We start from the raw sequence: 25,320 nt of genomic DNA, 5'->3' as shown, positions 1-25,320 counted from the left end.
AGAATGTAATCATTGAACTTAATAATATAGGAGATAATCAATATTGAAGCTGCAATATTCTTTCATGAGCTGTTCTTCAAGAGCACATATTTTTTCTTGGACAATTGCACCATACATGTATGTAAGAGCTAATCTAAGTTGATGTGCGTTATTTAGACCTTAAGAGGTTATATACAAAGTTATGGTGATAAAACGAGCTAAGTTCGTGTTTTTTTATTTGAAAAAGCGAAAGACAGTTCGTTAGGAGTACTATCAAAGATAGAAAAAACAAGTTGAATTACAATTTTTTTACAAATTTCAACACTTTTTGAACGACTTGGCGGAATGTCACAATTAATCTTCGTAAGATGTCACTACATTAATAATAATGAAAAACAGTGGCTTTTCACCATCAATCAGATACTAGTATTTCAACTATTACTTGTAGTCTTCTTCAGTGTTCATATCAGTCTAAAGAAAATTGCTATTTTAGTCATTTGGAATTTATAGGTTGTATGTAGAGAAATTAACGCAAGCTGAGTTTCCGCATATCACGCATTCGGTTTTCAGATTATTCTAGTATATACAGTAGAATAAAATGTTGATCGAGTTTACCTTCCAGAGTAATTCTACCCCGATCAGAATGAAATAACAAGATTACAAGAGAACACAATTTTTGTAATATATTGTCTTATAAATTAGGTCTCGTTAGTAGTTAAAATAACAGAAATTTATAACAAGTAAGAATACGAGATATAGTTTTGAAATATTTCTGTTATGTGTTTCTGATCGGGACCACATATAAAAAGTTCAAACATTTACGCTTTTATCATTCTAGGCCATCACCGCCAAAAAATTATTTTCTTGAAGTGATAATTTAAGCCTAACGTACATTATGCCTAACGTCCATTCTGCCTAAAGTATTTATGCCTAACGTCCATTATGCCTAACGTACGTATGCCAAACGTCCGTATGCCTAACGTATTTATGTCTAATGGGGTACACCCGCCAAAATCGGTTCAAAAAGCAAACAAAATCGGTGGTAGACATAATTGAAGGCAGGCAAATTAGTGACAAATAAAATCGGGATCTAATCTACGTTAATGGTTTTAACATACCTACTAACATAAATTCAGGTTAAAGTTAAATGGAGCAGAATGTGACAAATATAATCACATGATGCCCCACATAGATTTTAGGTTTATTATAACCGTTCCAATTTAATTATTTTCGAATATTTTCCATTATAAGCATAAAACAAGTAATTCTGATCAGATTTATCAGTTTATTAATATGCTACATTTATCGTCCAAGGTGTTTTGGAAACTAATTAACTTACATGGAACTATGCCTAACGTCCATTATTCCCAACATATAGTATACCTACCCGATCAGAAACACATAACAGAAATATTTCATAACTATATCTCACGCTGTAACTTGTTATAAATTTCTGTTATTTTAACTACTAACGAGACCTAATTTATAACACAATTTGTTACAAAAATTGCCCTCTGTTATAATCTTGTTATTTCATTCTGATCGGGTAACGTCCATTATGCCTACCGTATTTATGCCTAACGTCCATTATGCCTAACGTACGTATGCCAAACGTCCGTATGCCTAACGTATTTATGCCTCTCCGGGGTTATAGTGAATTTATCTAAACCAGAAGTCGCTATCTTGGATTTCAAAATGGCTTCAAACATCGATTTCTGCCATGTACACTCCATTCCGAAAATATCCATTGAACTGGGGGTATAGAGAATTTATCTAAACCGGAATTTCACAATTGCTTCAAACATCCATTTGCGTCATATACTCGTCAACACCATTCCGAAAATGCTTATATCTTCGGGGTTATACTAAATTAATCTAAACCGGAAATCGCCACCTTGGATTTCAAAATGGCACCAAACATCGATTTCCGTCATATACGCGTTAGCCCTATTCCGAAAATACTCAGTTTTTATTAGTAATAATTAGCTAAGAATATGTTAAATTGTACCACTACATACTGCGCTGTACGAACTCAAATTTTTTTACGTCGCCGATATTTCGAATTTAGTTCATAAAAAAGTTACGTAAATCGAATATTGCGTAGAAAAACGAGTTCGTAAATAGGAGTTTCAGTGTACCTGATTCCCAGGAACTGTGAATTAATGGTTAAGTTTAGCTAAATAGCATATTTAGAAAAAAATAGTATATAAAATAAGCCATATTTTCTTTGGAAAATTGTGGTTCCACCCTTGGCCGCATAAAGAGCGCCAACACTAACTGTGAATGAAGAATGAAGAGAGATATTGCTTATGGCACTAAAAACTGGATTCTAACCGCACTGCGCATTTGCTATTCTTCTATTAAGTTCTTCTCATAGACTGGTTAGTTCGACTGGTCGGTCTCTGCCACTTGAAATACACGTGTTTTGACAGCTCACATCTTTCAGTAGCAGTTAAATTACTCGCACTTTGCAAGTTCGGAGTCCAAATTAGTGGAAAGTGTGCAATATAATATAGACATGTTCAGCAAAATTACTGCAAAATGCCTGTTCTATGACTTTGCAAAAGACACCTAATTTCTATTTCTCTCTCTTAGTTGAAAAATTAGTATTGGCGCCTTAGCTCACCTGGGCTCGATTCCCAACCCCGCACATAGGGTTAGAAATTTTTGTAAAAGAGATTTCTCTAACCCGAAAAGAGGCGAATGACTCTAAGGTTAAAACCTCTATAATCCAAAAAAATTATTGGCGCTCACTATGCGAAAACATGTGGAACTAATTGTTATTAACGGGATTAGGCTGACAATTTTTAGAGCAATTGCATAACCTTTCTATATGAGAAAGGCAAAAACAGTCAATTTTCGTCATAAATTTTTTTTTCGAGATTTCATCAAACCTCAACGTTTTATGCATTTTAAAGTCATTTGGCATCAAAAATGCAAATTCGATTTTGAAATTTTCCCTTACTCTCCCCTTTGAGAATTTTTTATTTCAGTTTATATGGGAATTTGCTGTGTGGTCGCACTCTTCAACCCATAACTCTGGAACCGAAAGTCCAATCAATAAATTCAGTAGCAGTCGATGGGAAGGTTGTACCTTTCATTTGAGACTAAGTTTGTGCAAATCGGTCCTGCCATCTCTAAGAAACAGAGGTGACATTTTTTTTCCACAAACATACATACACACACATACAATTTTTTTTGGCTTGTATAGGCTTAGGTAGGAGTATGCAGTAAGGGGTTGCTACTTTAAAATTATAACTAGTTTAAAATTTCTTAACGGATCTTCCTCCTTGATTCGCCGCTGCGCAGTGGTCCAGAATGCAAATTTAGCAGGAATTTTGAGATTTTACTAAAACTAAACAACTTAGCCTTATTAAGTCTTTGGAGAAGTTTTCGTAGTTTATGAGTCCCCTCTTTTTGTTAAAACATAAAAACAGTTAGGGTGGTTCTAATTTTACCTAGATCAAAAAATTAACTTTTTAATCATTCTAGCTAGAGCCAAACGACCTTCAGCGAAGTTGTAGAACGACAAATTTTGGAAAAGTTTTCTAAAGACATTTAAGCTCTATCTGTAATACTTTTTATTTTACAACAAATTTAAAGTCGGAACTTAGGGTGTTTCTTCGAAATACAGTTTAATTGCAATAACTTTTGCTGTAATCATTTAAAACTGAAGTAGTCTTCAGACAACTTTAAGATTGTTTCAAGGCGAATAATTTGTTTCGTGGCACCATATATCTAGCTATTTCCGTTGAAAGGTTATAAGCACTTTTTCGCCAAAAATGGGGTTGTTTGGAATAACAATATCACTCATTTGGGGCAAAAAAAATAAATCTTTTTGAACTATAAATAAGGTCTAAAAATGGCGAATGCGATATTTTTTAAAATTTCATAAAATTGATTTAAAAAAATCTTTTTTTTGAAATATTAAGTGCTTATATCTTCTGAACAATAAAAGCTAGAGTTTTGATGTATTAGAAGAAAATGTTCGTCTTCAAAAATTCTGAAAAACATCTGAAGGATAGGTTGGAAAAAAATGAAAACTGAGAAAGTTATATTAAAAATTTGGGTTTTTCATGAATTGACTCTTTTTATTATGTTTAAATTACTTTCACGGTGAACAATATAAAAAATGCAGTTTCGTTTTCATGATAAAATATTGCACTTTACAATACTTTTCTATTATTTTAAATAGTGGGTAGGGTGGTTCTAAATTTTTGAAAATCAGAAAATTAACTTTTTAACGGTTAGAGATAGAGTTTCGCTGTCTTACAGAAAATTAAAGAAAATAAAATTTTAAAAAACTTTGTCGAAGACACTGAAACTCTATGTCGTGTACTTTTCATTTTACAAGAAATTTACCAAAAAAAATTAGGGTGTTTCTTAAAAAATGGTTTTCTTTGTATAACCTTTGCAGTTTTGATTTTTCATTAAGATCACTTTAGAAATACTTTCAGATATTTTGAAGGAGAACAATTTGTCTTAATATATTGAACCTCTAGCTTCGCTCGTTAGAAAGTTATATATACTCTTTACTAAAAATAAACTATTTTTGAGTAAATATTGCAAGATATAACAAAATATCGTATCTGCCATTTTTTGGTGATCTATACTACAAAGCATGCTATTTCGTATGAAAGCAACAGTATTTAATGTTCAGTGCCCAAATCGAAGATAATTCTATTTGAAAAAGTTATATTTTTTATATAAAAGTTCTTATAACTTTAAAACGAAAAAAGTTCAACAGTTGGTATTTTAAAGCATATTATGCGCCCTAAAATAATCTTCAAGTTGTCCAAAGGGTACTTTAGCCTAAAATAAAAACTTAAAAAATTTGTTATTTAAGGAACACCCTAAAGCTTACATTTGAATTTCTCGTGCAATGGAAAATATGCTAGAGCTTGCATGTCTTCAGCAAATTTGTCTAAAATGTGTTGCTCTACAACTTCATCAAAGACAGTAAAGCTCTATCCCAAACCGTTAAAAAGTTCTATTTTAAATATTGCTAAATTTAGAACCACCCTAGCATCGGTTTAAACAAAAAGAAGGGCCTTGCAAAGTACAACAACTTTTCCAAACATGTTGCAAGGTTAAGTCATTTAATATTAGCAAAAAGTTAAAATTCCTGCTAAATTCGCATTCTGGACCACTGTGCGCTGGTTTCAAGCGATGTTTCAGTGTCGACACATAGTATCTCAAAATCGTATGTATCGTAAACCGGGGTGACATTAATCACTTTTCGAAGTAATTATTTCGTATTTTTAGACGCAAAACATATATTTTAGGTATAATATTTTTGAACCATGTACTGATGTATGGAGAACAAGATTCGATGGTTTTACCTAAACTTGTCCGCTTACAGCTATTTTTCCAAAAATGATTTCAAGTTGAAGTGCGTTTTCGTATTCTGGGGTGACTTTGATAACCTGCATGTTCACCCACATTAAGTTTATGATTTTAATGTTTTCCATTCAAATGTTTGTTTAAACTGATTTTGAAAAGATACTCATTGTTAAACAGATGTTAGTTGGTATTGTACAAAGTGTTTCAATATACTGTAAAATTTGAATGACCAAAATTCGTATAATTTGTGTCCAACTAGAATAAAAGGATCTGATACATTTAAAACTGATAAATCTTGAGCTTTTTTTCAAAACGTCATATCTGCAATGAGTTACTCTCTTTGTTTACTTTCTCTTTCGATTTTACGACGTCACTATAATACTTTTCACTTATTTTACAGTACAGATCGAAAGATGGTGGTTTTAACTAGCATATTATGCAAAGAGTTGAGGGATAAACGTTAAAGTGATCGAATTATTAACAGAAGAGAAAGTAAACAAAGAGAGTAACTCATTGCAGATATGACGTTTTGAAAAAACGCTCAAGAAATTTGTTTTATTTCAGTGGTTTATCAATGTACAAAAAGTTCCATCCATTTTAACACGTTGGAATATTCAATATGTTTCTAATTTAAGCTTGTAATAATTTGAAATAATTACCAACTAGTTTCATAAAAAATTGTTTTTAAAATAAGCAAACTCATAAAAGCAAATTTGGCACATCCCATTTTAAAGAAAAATAAAAACTCGCTTGGAATTATTACTCTTGCTGAAATCTGAGATTTATTTGTTTTATAAAAAAATTGAGACTTTACGAAGCTTCGTAAAAATAAGGTAAAGTCAAGTTTCAGTTTTTTGTAGTTCTTGTGCCAAAAAAGCGAACAAAAAAATATACCAGATCAGTATTTTTTAAGTTTAGAGTAAAACTCATTTCAAATTTTAAATGATTCGGTGGACTATTCTAGCTAAATAAGCGATCTACGTAAAAAAATCGAGTGATAAAAGTCACCCCGATGATCAAAGTCACCCCGGTTTACGGTACTATGTGCAAATCGTACTGAATATGTAATATACATTTCCACCATTTTATTGAACATGATGGGCCACGGAATCGTAGTTTGGAAAATGATAAAGGCACAATTGCACCACTAGATCGATTAAAACAGGTTTTCAAAACAAAAAATCACATTCCCGTTTATATTTTCGAGCCGGGGAGAAATCGGTTAATATAGTGAAACTTTATCAAGACCTGACTACTCAGTACCCAGCGGTAGCTCAGATCACACGTGTTCGGGCAAACAAGATACGTGTTATAGTGAATGACCTCGGCCAGGCAAACAGGATGGCTTGCTGCGAGCGCTTTACGCGGAAATTTAATGCCTACATGCCTGCTATGGCTGTAGAAATTGATGGGGTTGTGTCCGAACCTGAGTCTGTTGGAGCATGGGGCGGGCTGCTTTAAGAACTTCAACAGGTTTAGATTTTGGAATTCAAACAATTGTATACCGCAAACAGCGTGGGAGATAAGACTACCTGCTCTCTATCAGGCTCACTTCGGGTGACATTCGCCGAGTTTTTCCCCCACTACATCCTCAAAGTTCGTCTACCTGTGCGGCTGTTTGTACCGCGGGTAATGAGCTGCAGTAATTGTAAACAATTGGGCCTACACAGGCAATACGAAAGGTCACCGCTACGATCACTGTTCTATAGTTGAACAGCAGAAGTATCCTCCCGAAAATCGATTTCTTCAAATTTTTAATAAGCAGTTTAAAATGTGAAGCTTTCGCATTATGTGAAACTTGGTTAACTTCCGGTGTAATTCTCAAGTTCCACGACTTTAATTGAATTCGTGTGGATCGAGATAACTCCTGGTCCCTGATCCCCACGGTAGCCTATCGTGATTTCAATTGCTAAGGGTTCCAGATCATCACAATCAATCAATGTCTTGTATGACCTCACACGGAAGATTGATTGAAAAAGTTTGCGACCGCAATATCCGATAAAATCGAATCCACTCAAGAACTTCCTCCGAAGGAAGAATAAAGGTTTTTGGCTGGCTTGAATCTTGACGTTGCGAATTGTTATTCCGCAGCAAGAACATTTCTATTTCCTTTGTTGAACTTAATTCACAGCGCAGCGGGAGGCAACAACACTACACTGTTTGAGTAGTGAATAAGAAACAAAGCCCGGTAGACAAAATTGTTTTAATGATACTATAGCGGAACGATACTTAGCTTTTGTTGCTGTTGTGTACGAGATGAGAAGGTATATTAATTCTGACCCTTATTTTTGGTAGCTTAATTTATCCTGCAATTATGTAGAAACGCCCTGTCACTCTGTTGAAACGACATTTCACGTAACAAAAAAAATCGTGTAATCGACTATTGATAAAGCGTCAAAGCATTTAAGCGGTATCCCAAAATGGAATCTGTGCAAATTGTTCGTTGAGAGCCAAGGGCCGAAAGAAGACTCCAAACCTAAATATGCAACCAGTCGCACCATTTTAGTCGCTCATCATTATTTTCAATTGATCCATTTCGGCAGTTTTGTCATCTCATGCTTACATCAAAATGGTTGTCGATAGGCAGTCATGAAAAACGTACAAACTGTTGTTACTGATACAAGTTTAATTTAAGTTTCTCGAGAGAACATTGCTTAACTGGAAGCAAAAATTAATATACCTTTATGTGATTACTTATGAGTGACTTAGTCGTAATCGGTATCCAACCGAAGGAAACATGTGGCAGAACCTAATTTTCTAGTAATTCTAGTTATTCGCATTTGTGTCCATTTATTAATACTTTTCCCCAATTCTAATCACAACCATCTTTTCCTTTCCTCATTCCAGGACGTCTTCCTCAACAGCCTGGTGCTGCAGTTTATCGTGGCATCCATATTACTTAGCTTGGTATGGCCGACGTACAAATATTACGCCAAAATGACGGCCATCCTGATGGTTTCGTCCCTGGTCCTGATAGTGCCGATACCACTCTTTCTGTTCAAACCTCGGTGGCCTTTGAATGCCTTGTAAGTGACTGAGTCTCAGACCTCTATAGAATTTATTGTTTTTAATTCCATTCCATTTCTTTCAGAGTACCAGGAATTGTCGCGTGCGAGTTCATTCGCTGGCTCGGCGTAGAGTACGAAATCCGCGGTGCCGAACATATCAACGTGAAGAACGGCGGGGTAGCACTACTTAATCACCAGAGTGCGATTGACATCGTACGTAAGTCGTCTGATTGCTTCGTTCTCCGCACGCATTTGATTGATCACCATCCGTTATCGTTCCAGTCCTTGCCCGACTTTTGCGCGAATTCCGCAACATAGTGCCGGTGGTGAAGAAGGAGATTTTCTACGCACTCCCCTTCGGAATCGGTTCCTACCTGGTGGGGGTAGTTTTCATCGACCGCAAGAATACTGCCTCTGCGATGAATGTGATGAAACGGGAAGCGGTGGCCATCACGCGTGATAATGTAAGCCTGACCAATTGTTGAGTGAGGTGATCGAATCTCGTTTCGTTTTAGCTCAAGTTGGCAATTTTCCCAGAGGGTACCCGACATGACCGGGACACGTTGCTACCCTTTAAAAAGGGCTCGTTTCACGTGGCAGTGGACTCTCAGGCGATTATCCAACCGGTGGTCATTTCCAAGTATGCTTTTATTAACCACAAGAAGAAACGCTTCGGTCGGGGACGGGTCATAGTGCAAATTTTGCCGGAAATATCGACCAAAGGCAAAGGGAAAGAAGATATCAATGAGCTGGTGGAAAGCTGCCAGCAGATAATGCAGGCACAATTCGACGCACTTAATGCTGAGGCCAAGCAGTACTGCCACCTGTAGGGGATATGCGGTAGGGGAGTACAGGATCAAATGAATTGATATATAGCGTAGATTTAGGGTTAGATTGCAAAAAATAAATCCTTATGACTGGGGCGCAGTGATGTTCTAGAGGTAACGTCTAGCGTAGGAATTCGCCCGAAAAGTTTCGTTAAAACGGGCGAAATGAAACTGTTCAGTATCAGATATCTAGTCCAAATTAGTGAAGCTAAAATACGACAGCAGGTTTTCAGGTTTATTAATATAGGAACAATATTGACACAATAAGTTTAAAAAAACGCAGTTTAAAATAATGACTGTCGATCCTTCAGAAGGATGGCTGCGTATATTTTGAACAATCAAACTCTCTCAACCCTTTTATATTATTAATCCTCTCTTGTTACACCTTTTCATCGATCTAACTCATTATGATACGTATTCTACAGTTACAGTTTGGTGACAAATAAATCCAAGTTTCAAAGAATTTCCGAAGCTACTTGTTTAATTACATGCCATGAGAGAAATTAAATAGTTACTCCAAACACCATTCAAACACATTTTAAATGTATCGTTTCCATATTTGGCTACTAGTAGTTATCTTGTAGTTGAATCACAATTTTATTTTGATATCAAAAATGTCATTTTTACATTTCTTATAAAAGAAATGTATAGAATTCGCTCAAACTTTCAAGATTTTTTCCGAGGCCCGGAGGGCCGAGTCTTATATACCAATCGACTCAGCTCGACGATTTGGGACAATGTCTGTATGTGTGTGTGTCTGTGTGTGTGTGTATGTAACGGACAAATTCTCATTCGTGTTTCTCAGCAATGGCTGAACCGATCTTATCCAAACCAATTTAAATGAAAGAACTAAAAAACAGTATGAACGCTATTAATTTGTTTTTGGTTCTGATGTTTAGTTTCCAAGATATGAATGTTTGAATGCGTAAAAATGGCGTTTTTTGCAGTTTTTTTAAATTATCTGCCGAAATTGACAATAAAGATTAACAATTTATACGTTTTCAGATAGCTTTAACGAATACCTTTCGAACAAGCTATAGATAGTTGAAATCGGACTATTATCAAAAGAGATATTAAACATTAAATGCGGACGAAAGATTTTTATCATTTCCCATTGCCAGAAATATGACCAAAAACATGTAATCTATTATTAACGCCAAAACGGCTTATTTTAGGTCAATAGTATCTTCGGAGAATATAATGGAAGCAATATGCCCTTTCTTTTGGTATTGTGCTTTTGCTGATTAATCACCCTATGAGTGAGATATTTTCACAAATTTTCTTGGAAGTGATTATATCGAAATGCTGTCTTCAGCAAATTTGTAGCTCTTACTTTTGCGAATAACTTTACTGAAGACTTCAAATATCTATTTTGAATACTTTAAAAGTTATGGCTTGTTGTTTGTGGATTACTCTTTGTCGCCTGTTTATTGCTCAATACAGTAATAATCCATTGAAATAAGCTAAACATTATTTCGATAAAACGAATTTTGTATTTCATTTTACTATCTACAACCGCTAGAAATAATCACCGAACACTTCCAAGTTGTCTGGAAGGAACTTGATAACTTATCAGTACAAAAATGTTCATTTGTGCGAACCTTCTGACTGCAATTTTTCTAAATTATAACCATCGGATCGATCTGAAACATATCGGAAAATGAGAAGCGAAATAAATAGCTCCAAGCAACGGCGTAGCCAAGAGAAGGTTTTGGGGTTTAACACCATACAACCACCGCCCCCCCCCACACCCAAAAAAAAATTTGGATTGAAGTTGAAAATTTATTGATGCAGACTAATTTAATTCAATATTACAATAACAATTATCTGATCCGTAGATTGATAACCTGTTGTTGTAAACATCATGAGGACTTTTGATAAATTGTCGAAATGGGGTCCTCCTAATATGTAACTGATCTATTGGTCTTGATTTCACATTTGTCTAATAGCATCAATATCAAATTCCTGCCTGAAAACATTCCAATAGAAAATTCCAGAGTTCTGTAATCAATCATAATCCTCAGATTTATTTTCAAATTGAGCTCGTTTTTGTAGAGATGTACTGTGATAAGGGTCTTTATTTAATAGGAAGCGAAGTTAAAATTGAAACATAGAACTGTTCACCAAAAAACCTGTTTTAATCCACCTAGAGGTGCAATTGTGCCTTTCTCATTTCTCCAAACTATGATATAATAGCTGGTTCGTACAATATAACATTATGGAAATCTCTTTCATTCTTATTACACTTGGCAAGTACATATATAAGAGCACCTTTTTGCATTCATCGCGGTATCGGTTTGAATCGGAGTTTTCTATGTGATCGCACTCCACAACCCGTAACTCCGGAGCCGGAAGTCGGATGGAGATGGAATTTAATATCAGTTTCCGGGGACGCGACACCTTTCATTTGAGACTAAGTTGATCAAATCGGTCTAGCCATTTTAGAGAAACCAATATAACCGTTATTCTGAATTTGAATACTTCAGGATCCGTCGATGGTGGCCAGTGTGACCAAAGAGCCTTTGAATGACTGTTGGGGACCTAGATCTACAAATTCAACAGTTGTGCACATTTTGGAAAAAAATCACCTTTTTACATTCATCGCAAAATTCGTTACAATCGGAATTTGCTGCGTGATCGTACGTATCACCCTGTAATTCAGGAACCAGAACTCGGATCCACACAAAATTCAACAGCAGCTGATGGACCTTTCATTTAAAATCAAGTTTGTCAAAATCGGTTCAGAAAATTCCGAGAAACCGATGTGGACAAATCAACAAATTTTGTTTTGTAACCATACTCTTCAACTCGTAATCCGGATCAAGATGTCGGTTGAAAATGAAATTCAATAGCAACCTAGGGAATATTATACCTTTTATTTGAATCTTAGTTTGTAAAAATCGGTTCAGCCATCTCAGAGAAACCGATGTGGACATTTTGTTAACAAATCCGCACATACACACATACATACATACATACATACATACATACGTACATACATACATACATACATACATACATACATGCATACATACATACATACATACACACATACATACACACAGATATTTTGCGATCTCGGCGAATTGAGTCGAATGTTATATGAGACTCGGCCCTCCGGGCCTCGGTTAGAAAGTCAGTTTTTGGAGCAATTGCATAACCTTTCTATATAAGAAAGGCAAAAGAATAATATTTAATTAGCTTAATAAGCATGAGTGCAATCCATACTATGTAGCATAATGAGTTCAATGTTATCTTCATGTGATTATAATTTGGAAAGGTTGGTGGAATGGGTTTGAACATGTAGGGAATGGGGGGTTAGTAGAGTGGGAGTGGGGGATGCGTCAGATATCCTTCATCTTATTTTGGTATACGGGGTGGATGAAGGAAATGCGGGCGTGAGGGTAGTCCAAGAGGAGTGGAGTGATGAAGGAGGGAGGTGCAAGGGAAAGGCGGAGGGGGGGGAGGGCCGGCGACGCAATACTCAACTGCATATTTTGCCTTCCATTTGAGACTTGGTTTGAGAAAATCGGTTCAGTCATCACCGATGAACCGATGTGACTTTAATTGTGGAATATGCCCGAAATTCCGGACTTCCGGAATCGTCGATAGTGGACAATATATTCAAAGAATGTTTGATTGGCAATCAGTGATCTAGATCTGCGATTAGAAGTAATTTGGTGACCATTTCAATAGTTTTTAGCCTCTGAGGTATTACGATTGTACCGATTTATATGGAAAATTCCAGTGTATCCTTACTAACACCCCTGTAACTCCGGAAGCAAGAGTCAGAACCGAATGAAATTCAGCAGCAGTCAATGGCATTACTGTATCTTTCATTTGAAATCAAGTTTGTAAAAATCGGTAGTGAATTCGTTGTGGAATGGGTGTGATATTAGTTTAGGAACTTGGCGGGTTCCCCGGGGGTGTCATGAACCGTCATAGGTGGCCAATGTGGTCAAAGCTGCTTTGATTGATCATTAGTGATCCAGACCCGCAAACTAGAGTAATGTTACATCAATTTTGATATGTTTTACATCATTTGAACATCATGGTGGTACCAGTTTATATGGGAATTTGCTGTGTGACCGCACTTTTCAACCCGTAACTCCGGAACCGGAAGTCGGATCAACTAAAAATTCAATAGCAGCTTATGGGAACGTTATACCTTTCAGATGAAACTAAGTTTGCGAAAATCGGTTCAGCCATCTCTGAGAAAATTGTGTGAGTTTAAATGACACACACACACACATACACACACACACACACACATACATACACACACAGACATTTGCCGATCTCGACGAACTGAATCGAATGGTGTATGACACTCGGCCCTCCGGGCCTTGGTTAAAAAGTCGATTTTTACAGTGATTGCATAGCCTTTCTTTATATGAGAAAGGCAAAAATGCATAACTTTCAACATTTGCTAAAAATATTTTTGCCTTTTTCATTCACTCTAAAATTCGTCAATCTAATCCCGACCCGAAGAGCCGAGTGTCATATGCCAATCGACTGAGATCGTCGAGATCGGAAAATATCTGTGTGTGTATGTATGTGTGTGGATGTGTGTATGTGGAAAAAAATGTGACCTCTGTTTCTCAGAGATGGCTGGACCGATTTGCACAAAGTTAGTCTCAAATGAAAGGTACAACCTTCCCATCGGCTGATATTGAATTTTTTATTGATTGGATTTCCGGTTCCGGAGTTACGAGTTGAAGAGTGCAATCACACAGCAAATTCCCATATAAACTGAAATGAAAAATTTTCAAAATCAAATTTGTATTTTTGATGCCAAATGACTTTAAAATGCATGAAACATTGAGATGTTTGACAAAAATTGACTTTTTTAGACTTTGGTACATTTTTGCCTTTCTCATATAGAAAGGTTATGCAATCACTCTAAAAATCTTCAATTATACCGGACCGAGGGGGGTATGCAGTGAGGGGTTGCTACTTTAAAATTAAAACTAGTTCAAAATTTCTTAACAAGTTGAAAATTTTTTCGCAGGACCCGGACCTCCCGGATCTTTCTCCATGATCCGCCGCTGGTTTCAAGCGATGTTTCAGTATCACATAGTATCTCAAGATCGTGGCTGTCGATCCATTGTATGTATGTGCAAATCGTACTGAACAACCATTGTATTGAACATAACCAGCCATGGAATCGTAGTCTGGACAAATGAGACAAGCACAATTGCACCACTAGGTGGATTAAAACAGGTTTTTATTTTAGGAATGCGTCGAGTTGAGACGAAAACGTAATATGATTAATAACGAGGATAAAACTTTCCGAATGTAGAGAGAAATTTATGAAAAAATGACGATTTCCATTCGACTCTAGCAGTTCCTGATCGATTTTGATGAGCATTTAATTTTTGTTGTATGACCAATTATATGTATAGGTCAAATGTTTAAAAACAGTAATTTAAGGTCAAGATAGCATCATTTTGAAACCGCCAATTTCGGAGGTTTAGTATCTTCGATGAGTTTTACAAACCTTAAACAGCGCATCATTTGATAAAATAATTTTGACGGTATATCGTCCAAGAAGTATTTATGGTGAATTTTCTCAGGTTAATATTCATGACTACAATAAAGTCTCAACAAATTCGCTAAAGACACGAACTCTGTTACTATTTTCTGAAAAAATAATTCTGCATAATTTTAAAACTTCAAAAATTACGGTTTCGGAATTATGCCGTTTGGACAGTATGATCGATTTTCACCAAACCCCCACCAAACCGAATTTCTGGCTACGCCACTGACTTCAAGTAAGTAGAAACAAAGTCGTTCTACACTCGTTCACAAGAAACTTCTTCGAATGCTGAATATCTATTATAATACATTGAAACCCCGATTTTATCAGCCAAATATGAACATATGTTTGATGGGCTCTAGCAGACGAACAAGACTGAATTCGAGTAAATCTTTTCTTAAGCATGTTTTCCTTATCATGAAGATGGAAATATGCAAAAATAAAAAGTTCATCATAATCAGAAATAGTTATCAGACTACATCAAGGGACGGGAAGATTATTTTAACAGCTTCAGTTTATAATAAAGAAAAAAATTTGCCCGATTTAGTCAATGTCCCCATTTTGTCAGCCTACAACACACCATGAGATTGATAAAAATGGGTCTTTATTGTATGTATTATTCACTGTGTTTCACATTAATAGATACATTCCATTTTTGGGGATTTTTTATTGCATCGAACTACAACATTTTTTAGGTAGCTTTCAAGGGGTTATTTTATAGACTTCTTCCAAAATTTGGCGAACCTATTTCAATTCGTATACCAATTAATTGGTATACTTGAGGGTTTATATGTTGCAGATAGAGAAAATACTGAAATTTTCAGCTTTTTCCCTATACAATATTACGAAAGCTTATTAATACATTTTTCCTAATAAGTTTGTGAAAATTATAAACTATTTGAAATTTTTTAATAGTTTAATTTTTTATTTAACCGTGATTTTTAATAAATAGTGACCATCGCTTCACAACGTAGTCTATTTTTCATGGCTTGCGGTGAGCACGATCTCTCGAATTGCTGAACTGAAAATTATGGAATAGAAATAAATTTTTAGTATTCTTTACAGATTAAACTCGCCGCGCAGATAGCTCTGAATTAGACCCGCTGATGCCCTAAGACGGTTTCGCTAGATTTTCAGAGCACTGTGCACCCAGTGCATTAACGCAAGTGACGGAAGGTTATCGAAAAGTTTCGTGAAAATGAAAATTCCAGTAATGATGATGATTTTCCCAAACGGTTCGTTTTCGAGAGGTTTTATTTGTTCTTTGACATCAGGATTACCGATAATAATTCAAATCAAGGATACTACTGGGAAGTCACCTTTAGAAAAAGTCGATGTCAAAGTAAAATTTGTAACTATGCACGCATGCACTTCAGAGATAGCGTGATATCAGGAGCTGCGATTTCATTTCAACGCTTTTTTGTGAAAAGGGCGATACTTACAAATGTAAACATAAGGCTTTTTTCATACATGCGAATGAGGGCTTTGAAAAGCAACAAATTAACCTAAAAATTTTGATTCTACGATATTGTTTTCTTAAACTACAGCAAAAAATTCAACGGGCGAAACTGTATTTTTGTTTGTTTATTTAAAGTTTCGCCCTCCACGCTCCATGCAAACAAACAGGGCGATACTTTTTTTTTAACAGTTTAGAGGCGAAACTGTTATTTTCGTATTTTTTTAGGATTATCAAGCTGATACCAGCTGTAAATAGTAACAATGATCTCTATTGAAAAAACACGGACGAAATCGGTGGTGTAGAACGGTAGTTATTGTAAAAAAACGTAAGGGCGATACTTCAATGGTGCGACCGAAAAAGTAAACAATCGCCAAAGGGTCAATTTCAATAGCAAAAACAAATTTCAAATTAATAATTTCAAATACTTAATGAAGTTTTGGGTTTCGATCACTGAATCATGCAATCTAGGATGTAAAAAAACACAATAGTTCTTAAATAGGAAATAAAACCAAGTCTGGAAATATTCACTGTTGATTTTCTTTGAATGGTATCACTGCTAGTATCGCCCTTTTCAAGAAAAAGCGTTGATTTCTTAGTTTTCAGTCGCGTTGGAAATTTGAGTAAAGTATAAACTTCAAATCGATTCAAAAAAAAATTCGATTTTTTTGGCTCAGTACAATATATAACCCCTTTAGGAAAATTCAGTTTTCCCACCACAATTTAGATATTTTATTAACAGAGCATTAACAATAATTCGTTGGTATGTCTGTTATGGGCCGTTTTTTCGCTCTCCCATTGATTTGGTTTGAGATTTCTAGCACTGATGTTGTCCTATGCTGATTTGAGCGATTCTCTCAGTCCTGCCACTATCCCATGTAGTATCGCGAAGCGTCAAGTTCTAAATGTTCTCAAACGATATAATATCCGAAGAGAGTGATAAGAGTTATAAGAAATGTCTCATCACACTGTTAGGTGGATTAAAAGCGTTTTTTACTATCGTTGATCGTTTTATGATATGAAAAAGCTTGTACGTAACGGAACTATGTACGTTATAACTCCGCTATTAGTCGATGGGCATCAAACATTTCTACACCAGCCGATTTAGAGATATCTGATTTGAATATTGTTAACAATTTATTTTCTGTACTATTATTTACTATTTATTTATTATTTATTTCTGTATTCTATTCAATTATTCGTAAAATCGAAAAGAGCAGAGAAAAGGGAAAATTCATCAATATCTGCACCTAATAAAAATCTCGCATAGAATTTTAGTACCCCATTCTTCGCTTGACAATCAAGCGAATAGTATGTGGAGTGCACTGTACGTTAAGAAGGTGCAGTAAGAAGAAGACAGAATGAATATTCGCAATTCTCACTCACTTACGCAAGAGGAAGCTTTTCCAATGTTCAACCTTTTCAAGAGCTGCTCAATTCTCCGTCACTATAAACACCGTGTGAATTATTTTTCTTACCCAATATAACTGTTAATCACTTCTCTCACCAGAGAACGTGATAGTTTTTTATTTGTCTAATTATCCAGTACATTACACAATGGCACTTCCCCATTCAAAATTCTGACAAAAATATAAAAATTGGTTTATATGGCTAACAATTGGGGTTTTAACTAATTTGGGGCCACTGAATCTATTTCAGCTATCAATTTTCACATTTCATGATTCTTATTTTCAATTATTTTTATATAAAGTAATTTGAAAGCGATGGTCGTTGAAGCGTTAATATACACTTCAATAATAGTAGCCAATCACCAGGCTTGCTGGAGCATCACTCATGATGCAAAAATGAGGTGAGGTATCAATATTCTGAGGAGGACTTCACACACCTCTCCAATAGCAGAAAAAAAACTCTTCTCCCACTCAACAAGCAAACTCATCATCAGAGGTGATGACTTGTTCAATGATTAGAGGATGTTATGTGCATCACACAGGAGAGGCGAGAGCGCAAAACTGATTGAAGATGGGTTGGAATCCCTCTTCCAAAATGCTGAGAGTGTGGAGCGCGAGAGTGATTGTTTCCCTCTCTTGTTTTAATGGAATTTTGTCTGCTGCGTAGGATGGGGATATAAGTATAATTTTCGTGGTGTAGATCAGTGCTTCGGGGAATATGGATATTATCATGTGGTGGGAATGTAAGAGGCTGGAGGACCCAGTTTTGACTCTACTGTGGCAAACGGCCTTGAGCACAGGTTTCAATTGAGCGAGGATTCAGTGGCCTAACTAAAATACTAACGATCAGATAACACTAAGCTCGGAAAATTTAAAATCATTCCTATTCGTCAAACTCAATAACACCATAATAGAAGATAAATATTTTGATTTTGAAATCTAATACAACATGAAATCGCTTCCAAGTGAAATGGGTGCAAAATATTCGATTCTATTCTAGCGTTCTTTCTCAATAAAATTAAAAAAAAATGTTTTTATCAAATAGTTTCGTTTTTATCTCTATTATATATTGTTTTGGCCGGTTAGTTTCCAAGTAATGAAGTTCCAATGGGCAATACATTTTTAAAATGAGATATTTATCGACAGCAATATTTAAAATTATATATAGTCGAAAATTTTATGCTATTCTGATTATCTTTCAACGCTAGGGTAATGAGCCTATTTTCGGCCTGTTTCTATTATCACCCTACTAATTTGTAGCCGTTGGTTAGAGCAGTTTTTCCCATCTTTGTTCAACGTATTGGATTAAAAGGTAAGGCAATAATTGGAACACTCGATTCGAGTTTTCGTTGCGCTTAAATACGAACATTTTACAGCTTTCATACCAATTCAATCAGATTCACAAATTTTGTTTTCGTACTCGAAACGCTTCTCCATAAATAGTTTAGTTATAGGTTTGTAAGAGGTTTACCTCTTTTCCCTATATTCGGAGCAGAAGACGAAGCTTCTTATTTTGATACTGATTTCACTAAATAATCCCCCTAGAAGAGAAATAATGTTTTAAACAGATTGATTGACATTTGTAAATTTTCATTGCAAAGTATTAAAAATTGGGTGAGTGGCATTGAATTTTCAGGAGGAAACTCGAAAAAATGCGGTGTACACACTAACTTAAAACCTCCTATACTAATCGTTTAGAAATTTCGCAGAGTTCTTTCTCACATCATTGCCCAGGTACCTACGGGAGTGCTTTACAACATCATTATTATTTTTTAAATAACATGGTAACCGATTTCTTAACGAATGTATTGCCTTCAAAGTGCAATGAAAAATTTGAAAAAATAAAGGCTGCTCTCATTACTCCTTATCATCTTTACTTATAGCAAAAAACATTTTCTGAGACCTTTGGCACCAAAACATTAGTTACGTTGTCCAGACTTAGCCGATTACTAGAAAGTTCTAAAGAGAACAATTGCACCTTTCCAAAGGTATGCTGTATTATTCTGTTATGCAAGAAATATTGTGCTAAATTGCGACAATAATAAGAAAATTGTCATGTTTTGCATTTTTTTCATGACAAATATGCAAATGGTTCAACATTCTTCCAAAGGCACTTTATGGTTCTAATAAGAATTCGGAAGAACATTTAATTCTGTTATAAATCAATTTGGGGGCATGCAACATTTTTCAAAACATTTTGTGTTGCACTATAACCTATGTTAGTTCACTTGAAAAGTTAAAAAATCACTATAGCACCGTGAAATGAGTTATGATGAAGTTTTGGTAACAAATTCTTAATCCACCTGGACAGTGCGTAACGAATAAACGGTTTGCTTCAATAGAAACATGTGTGTCACGTTTTAGCTTAGCTATGGGTGCCATTAGGATTCGTCGCGGTGCGGATGTGGGCGGTAAATGGATAGTCCGCACCGCAACCGCAAAAAAAAAAAATAATAAAACCGCACCGCTTACCGCAACCGCATTGCATTTACCGCACCGCACCGCGCGGTAATGCGGTAAAAATCATGTATTTTAAAAATTGTGCTGAAAAATTATTCATTTGATTTGAGTAGCCATATATAGTAAAATGTTATTCTTATTTACACGAAAATTATCCTTGACGGACTCCTCAGAATGTAACTTTTATGAAAATATTCAACTTTGTTTTATTAAGAGGGGTGAGGGTTTTGGCGTGAAAAAACACTTTTTCTCGATTTTTGCCTTTCTCATATAGAAAGGTTATGCAATCACTCTGAAAAACGTCAACCTAATCCCGGCCCGGAGGGCCGAGTGTCATATCCCATTCGACTCAGTTCGTCGAGATCGGAAAAAGTCTGTATGTGTGTGTGTATGTATGTATGTGTGTGTATGTGTGTGTGTATGTGTGTGTGTATGTGTGTGTGTGTGTGTATGTATGTGCGTATGTGTCAAATAATGTCACTCATTTTTCTCAGAGATGGCTGGACCGATTTGCCCAAACTTAGTCTCAAATGAAAGGTGCAACCTTCCCATCGGCTGCTATTGAATTTTGGATCGATCGGAATTCTGGTTCCGGAATTACGGGTTTCAGAGTGCGGCCACACAGAAATTTCTCATATAAACTATAGGAAAAATTAAAAACTGAATTTTTATTTTTGATGCTAAATGTGTTCAATGTGCATGAAACGTCGAGATTTGATGCAAACTCGAAAAAAAAATTTGACTACGATTCACTTTTTTGGATTTTGGCACAATTTTGCCTTTCTCATATAGAAAGGTTATGCAATCACTCTGAAAAACGTCAACCTAATCCCGGCCCGGAGGGCCGAGTGTCATATCCCATTCGACTCAGTTCGTCGAGATCGGAAAAAGTCTGTATGTGTGTGTGTATGTATGTATGTGTGTGTGTATGTGTGTGTGTATGTGTGTGTGTATGTGTGTGTGTATGTGTGTGTGTGTATGTATGTGCGTATGTGTCAAATAATGTCACTCATTTTTCTCAGAGATGGCTGGACCGATTTGCCCAAACTTAGTCTCAAATGAAAGGTGCAACCTTCCCATCGGCTGCTATTGAATTTTGGATCGATCGGAATTCTGGTTCCGGAATTACGGGTTTCAGAGTGCGGCCACACAGAAATTTCTCATATAAACTATAGGAAAAATTAAAAACTGAATTTTTATTTTTGATGCTAAATGTGTTCAATGTGCATGAAACGTCGAGATTTGATGCAAACTCGAAAAAAAAATTTGACTACGATTCACTTTTTTGGATTTTGGCACATTTTTGCCTTTCTCATATAGAAAGGTTATGCAATCACTCTGAAAAACGTCAACCTAATCCCGGCCCGGAGGGCCGAGTGTCATATCCCATTCGACTCAGTTCGTCGAGATCGGAAAAAGTCTGTATGTGTGTGTGTATGTATGTATGTGTGTGTATGTGTGTGTATGTGTGTGTATGTGTGTGTGTATGTGTGTATGTATGTGCGTATGTGTCAAATAATGTCACTCATTTTTCTCAGAGATGGCTGGACCGATTTGCCCAAACTTAGTCTCAAATGAAAGGTGCAACCTTCCCATCGGCTGCTATTGAATTTTGGATCGATCGGAATTCTGGTTCCGGAATTACGGGTTTCAGAGTGCGGCCACACAGAAATTTCTCATATAAACTATAGGAAAAATTAAAAACTGAATTTTTATTTTTGATGCTAAATGTGTTCAATGTGCATGAAACGTCGAGATTTGATGCAAACTCGAAAAAAAAATTTGACTATGATTCACTTTTTTGGATTTTGGCACATTTTTGCCTTTCTCATATAGAAAGGTTATGCAATCACTCTGAAAAACGTCAACCTAATCCCGGCCAAATTTTTTTTTCGACTCGTTTAGGGTTTCTGGAGTTTAACAGGGGCGTAGTTGATGGTTTACGGAGAGGGGTTATACCCCCCCTCTACTGTTCGCGCCCCTCCTTTAAAAATCTCCTTAAATCACCCCTCAGACCACCACCCCAACCAGCCCTCATACCCCTCCCTTTCAACCCCATCATCTTTAAACCACCACTACATTACAAAGCATACCAATTTAAGCTGGGGAGTCGTTCGTTCATGGGACTTTCGCCCTCCTCACATACCCACCCCCGCATGACAAAATGAGTTAGCAAGCAGATAACATTGATCTAATGCTGATTAGGCTAATGAAGTATGATATTTTTTTGTTTCAAGTGTTTCACCGTCGACACGTAGCTCATCAAGTTCGTGGCTGGCATGCCATTGTGTATAAGTGCAAAGTGTACTAAGAATGTAATGGACATTTCCACGATTATGTTGAACATAAAAAGTCTCCGTGCCATAGTTTAGAGAAATGAGAAAGGCACAATTGCACCGCTAGGTGGATTAAAACAGGTTTTTAAACTTTGAGTGAAGTGAACTGATCAAAACTTTTGTACATTATAGTGTATCATTTCAATAACATGCTGTAATTTTTCCATGCAAAAATATCGACAAACGGCTCGGTGACGAAGCTTTTTGTAGAACGTCTCTGAAAAAACATGATTTGCGGTGTTACCTGCCATTCAAAAACTACTTAACCGATTTCTTTCAAACTTTGTATACAGATTCTATGTAAAAACCCCTACGTTAAAGGTTCGAGATAAATTTTCAATTAAGACAAAAACTGTCCAAACTATGCAAAATTTGGCATCTGGGCTAACTTTGACTTGTCACAATATGAAGGAAGACCTTGAGGGAGACTTTGAGAAACACAAAAAAAAAATCGCAATGCCCTATCTTAACTTCGAAAGCTTTACTTTCAAAATGTTACAAAATACTCCTAACTGAAAAATATTATTTGTTAATTTGGTAGAAAATGTTCCCAGTTGGACAAACAATGGACGCACGCGAAAAAAATTCCTTCGAATTCGTTTAGTTTGATGATGATAATTACATTCTTTGGATTGTTTTTATCATTAGTCGATCTCTAAATTCTCCAAATTAACCAAAATTCACAGTTGAGACAATGTCATCGAAAACAATTCATAATTCCACGATTTCTAAGAGGAATCAGGAGAAATGATGCATTTTGTAATTGGATTTGACAGTAAAATTTAATTGTTTTTCAATGATTGGATTTTGCGTTTTATGTATTTGAAAAGGTTTATTTGTAATTTTTTTCTTTGAAGTATAAAACAAATAGTTTTCAAAATATGTCGTTAAAATAATGGTGCCAAATTATATTGGACACAGCTTATAGATTTTATTTCTTAGTAACAGTATGTTTTATCATGTTTGAATGACCAAAATGTAAAAAATCAAGTAGCGATGGGTCGAATATAGATTATATTCAGATTTCTTTTCAAATCATTGTCAAGTCTATGGAAATTAGAGCAATTAAATGTTTATCATGTTTCTCTATTGTAGGGTAATGAATAAAACTTCAACGTTCTGAGAGAGAGAGAGAGAGATGTTCCTAATAATGACATTGCTAAGTATTCGTTCAGAAAATCAATCTAGTTGCGTCCTTCTTAAATGGTAAAAGTCATAGCTTTAATCCACTTTTTAATGCAGACTGCAGACTTTATCAATTATTTTTTGAAGTGCGGTTGCGGTAATACCGCGCGGTAAAAGCTCATTTCCCGCACCGCATCCGCGAGAAAAAGTGTCTCACCGCACCGCTGTTTTTGCGGTGCGGGTGCGGTAAACACCGCGCGGTTGCGGTAATTACCGCAACCGCGACGAACCCTAGGTGCCATACGTCAAAAAACGTAGCGATTTTTGATACCTAACTACTTCTTCCTAAACGAGTATTATATTTTAATAATATATCGCTTGACAAATTATGGCCTCTTAAGGAGGGTGCTGTACTATTTTATCACTTACGAAGCCTACAATCGATGAAATTTCTATAAATTGGCACCAACACGTTGGCTTCGTTCCTAAGAACCACTAGTAAAATAATAAATGGCCCGAGAATGGTGGAATACTTCTGTTTGAGTGCAACGAAAACTCTAATCTGGTGCCCAAAATATCGCACTATCATTTAAGTCAAAAGATAGTACAAATATATGGCAAACGCTACTCTAACCAATGGTTTCAAATGGGTTAAGAGCTAATTGTAATAGGGCGAAAAGAGGCTCATGACCCTATACATATTTGAAAACTATGTATATATTTAAACAGTTGAATTGCTTCATGCAACGCTTAACTATACATTCATTTCAAAAACAAAAATATATATCAGAAATAAACTTTGCACACGCATCAAACCCATATAACGAAACCTCATAGCAACTAATCATTACCTCCTCACAAGGCGTGTGAGGACATCACAAACTCCTCTTGAATCATCATGAGGTGTAGCCCACTCTCCTCCACGGAGCAAATATCCCATGCGTAATAAAATATTTTTCCACATCATTTCGTTGAGCAAGAGAGGAACTCTCTCATTTTTCGGGTCCTCACACACAACGGTAGAGATGCTCCCGTTGCATCATTCTTTTCTACCTCATCCTGAGGGAGGGATAGCAGCCCTCATTGTGTGTTGAAGTGTTTATAACAAGTCTGCCAATCACATTTGTTGACAGAAATGTTTTCCAAAACTAGTACAAATCACTAGTTTTTCAGCAATATTTTCATATTGTTTAGTTAACTAATTTGTAGAAAGATTTATGAGTTATCAGGAGTCTCCATATGGGTATTTTCAAAGCCATGAATATGAAGCGCAAAAATGCGCAGGATGAGTCCTACATATCTTGATCTACACTAAATTTAGAGTCAGATTCATAATATGTGATACATGGAGGGCCATTTCAAACAATGTACGGTACATTAATATAAATTACTGTTTTTATATTCACTTTCTCAATTGATTTTTCTTAGTACAGAATACCGCACTGAAAGCTCGAAACTATAATTAAACACAATCATTCTTCTTTCTTAAGAATTCAACCAAAACTGCTCAAATCGGCAGTGTTGCTCTTGATATATTGCCATTTAAAGGGCGAAAGTAACCCACCTCCTCCTCTCCCGCCCGTCATATTGTGACAAACGTCAAAGTAAGCTGAGATGCCAAATTGCACATCATAAGGACAAATATTTGACCCGCACCTACTTAGATTGAAGTTTTTGGGAAAATAAGTGGAAAACAACGTTAAATGCTACAACTATTGAAGTGGCATGCAGAAAATTATAGGTTATATTATTTTTTTAACGTTCAAGTTACCTTTTTTAAGCATGTGTTAGAATTGAACGCTTGGTAGTGTGCGTAGGAAAATTTGTGTTCAGCTTTG

General features: G+C 35.8%; 2 protein-coding genes across 6 annotated transcripts in view; one reads left to right on the top strand and one right to left on the bottom strand.

The window, feature by feature from the left end:
• LOC131681959 (1-acyl-sn-glycerol-3-phosphate acyltransferase beta-like) overlaps nucleotides 1-9,620 on the top strand; it is a 28,749-nt gene extending 19,129 nt beyond the window's left edge. For all 5 annotated transcript variants that reach the window (XM_058963074.1, XM_058963072.1, XM_058963076.1 and 2 more), the window contains 4 exons: nucleotides 8,170-8,348; nucleotides 8,414-8,547; nucleotides 8,613-8,794; nucleotides 8,846-9,620. In XM_058963074.1, the coding sequence (XP_058819057.1) occupies nucleotides 8,170-8,348; nucleotides 8,414-8,547; nucleotides 8,613-8,794; nucleotides 8,846-9,160 (810 nt within the window). In that variant the 3' untranslated portion in view covers nucleotides 9,161-9,620. The remainder of the gene's footprint in view (nucleotides 1-8,169; nucleotides 8,349-8,413; nucleotides 8,548-8,612; nucleotides 8,795-8,845) is intronic.
• The window catches only part of LOC131681961 (odorant receptor 85b-like), a 48,964-nt gene that overhangs the window by 3,242 nt on the left and 20,402 nt on the right, over nucleotides 1-25,320 (bottom strand). The window lies entirely within an intron of this gene.

The sequence above is a fragment of the Topomyia yanbarensis genome, chromosome 2, assembly GCF_030247195.1.
Source record: "Topomyia yanbarensis strain Yona2022 chromosome 2, ASM3024719v1, whole genome shotgun sequence".
Taxonomy (NCBI): Eukaryota; Metazoa; Arthropoda; class Insecta; order Diptera; family Culicidae; genus Topomyia; species Topomyia yanbarensis.
Note: the sequence above shows the minus strand (reverse complement) of the source record. Positions and strands in the feature narration are given on the sequence as shown.